General features: G+C 33.5%; 1 protein-coding gene across 1 annotated transcript; it reads left to right on the forward strand.

Annotated features, from left to right (window-relative positions):
* Nucleotides 1-396: 396 nt before the first annotated feature.
* On the forward strand, nt 397-966 carry LOC130826534 (uncharacterized). Its single transcript, XM_057692116.1, has 2 exons — nt 397-465; nt 640-966. The coding sequence occupies exons 1-2, from the start codon at nt 397-399 to the stop codon at nt 964-966; spliced, it is 396 nt and encodes a 131-aa protein (XP_057548099.1).
* Nucleotides 967-2,075: the final 1,109 nt, after the last annotated feature.

Raw genomic sequence — 2,075 nt, forward strand, 5'->3', positions numbered from 1 at the left:
TTTGATCACTCTTCAATGCTGATTCAGTTTTTTCCTCATTATATAAGTAAGAAATCTTTTAAATTCTTTAATTTTTGGACTAACAATCACAACTTCAAGATCACTTGGATCCAATATGGTGATGGAATACTAAACTATTTCACAACAGTATAAAGGAGAGAACGAACCACAATAGGATCAACCTGCTCACTTAGAATGGCAAAACTATTAGTGAACCTCATGATACTTATAATGCTTTTATCTCTTTTTACTTTGACTTACTGTGTTGTAAATTAGAGAACAGGAGGAGAATTAAAATGCCTTTTATAAGAGTAGGTCCCACACTACAAGCTGATGTATCGTCCCTCTTAGATCTCTCCTTTGTTGCTGATGAGATGAAAAAAGCTTTGTGAAGTAATGATGATAATAAGTCGTCTTAGTCTGGATGACTATAACTGTAAATTCTACAAGGAAGCTTGGTCTACTGTGGGTTAAGATGTGATAGAAGCTATACAATCTTTCTTTCAGAATGGTAAACTTCTCAAGACTTGGAATACTGTAGCAATTACCTTGATCCTTAAAGTCTACTACCCAACTCACCCAAGAAACTTTAGGCCCATCTCTTGTTGTCATATATTATATAAGTGCATATCCATGCAGGTCTGCTCCCGTCTGAATAGGGTTCTTGGGAGTATTGTTAACAAAAATCATGGTGCCTTTGTGGCAGGGAGGCTTATCTCGCACAACATTTTGCTGTGCCACGATTTCGTTAAGCATTATTCAAAAAAGAACTGCTATCCCAGCTGTATAATTAAGGTTGATTTGAGGAAGGCTTATGACACCATGGAATGGGACTTCATTCATGATATGTTGATCGCTCTGAACTTTGCTCCTCACTTCAACAAGATTATCATGGTGTGCATCATATCAACCCAATACTCTGTGTTGATCAATGACATCCCCTCTGAGATCTTCAAGCCTAAATGAGGCCTCAGACAAGGAGATCCTCTTTCATCTCTTCTCTTCGCTATAGGCATAGAGTATCTGTCAAGAATCCTCAGGGTAGCAAGGGATAATCAACATTTCAGCTTCCACCCTTAATGTAAGGGCCTCAAACTAAATCATTTGTGCTTCGCAGATGATCTTATGCTTTTGTACAAGGGTGAAGCAAAATTTGCTAAGCTTCTTTGTAAGAGCCGTAATATCTTCTCAGCAGCACCTAGACTCTATACAAATGCTTCCAAGTCAGCTCTATATTTGGCAGGGGTCCCGGAACCTGTTCAAATTCAAATTGCTCACGTGCTGGGTTTGCCACTTGGTAAACTCCCCTTTACATATCTAGGAGTGCTTCTCACCTCCAAACGCATCACTGGTGCGGATTGTGACCTGCTCATTGATAAGATGATAGCCAAAATTTGCTCTTTGAGCTCAAAGTTTCTCTCTTATACAACAAGAGTTCAACTGGAATCTGTGGTCTTACAAAGCATCTGTACGTATTGATGCCAACTTTTCATACTGCCAAGATCAATCATCAAAAAGTCAATGCTATTTGTAGAGCGTATGCTTGGCATGCGGACCCTAACATATAGCCATTATTATTATTATTATTATTATTATTATTATTATTATTATTATCATTATTATTATTATTAGTATTATTATTATTATTATTATTATTATTATTATTATTATTATTATTATTATTATTGTTATTCCATTAGTAATAATAATTATTATTAGGAAAAATTACTTGGAATAATCCAACATTTTCATGATTTTCCTACAATAATCCGACCTATTGGTTAACAATGAATAATCCAAACTTTGAGGGGTATTTTCCTAGAGTAAACCTAGTAAACGAATGATTTGCTATAACAAGTTTTATTTTTTTTTTTAAAAAAAAGATAAATTAAAATAAAATGTCGAAAAAAATATTAAAATAATATTTTTAAAAATTATAATTTTTTTAATTATTCAGCATTTTTTATGTAAATTTTCAAAATTTTTCTCCGATTTTAAATTAATTTTCAATTTACTTTTTTTGTGAATTACCTACTATATCATATCAAAGGGATACCCAAGTTAACTCTAGAATA

The sequence above is a fragment of the Amaranthus tricolor genome, chromosome 11 (assembly GCF_026212465.1).
Source record: "Amaranthus tricolor cultivar Red isolate AtriRed21 chromosome 11, ASM2621246v1, whole genome shotgun sequence".
NCBI classification, from domain to species: domain Eukaryota; kingdom Viridiplantae; phylum Streptophyta; class Magnoliopsida; order Caryophyllales; family Amaranthaceae; genus Amaranthus; species Amaranthus tricolor.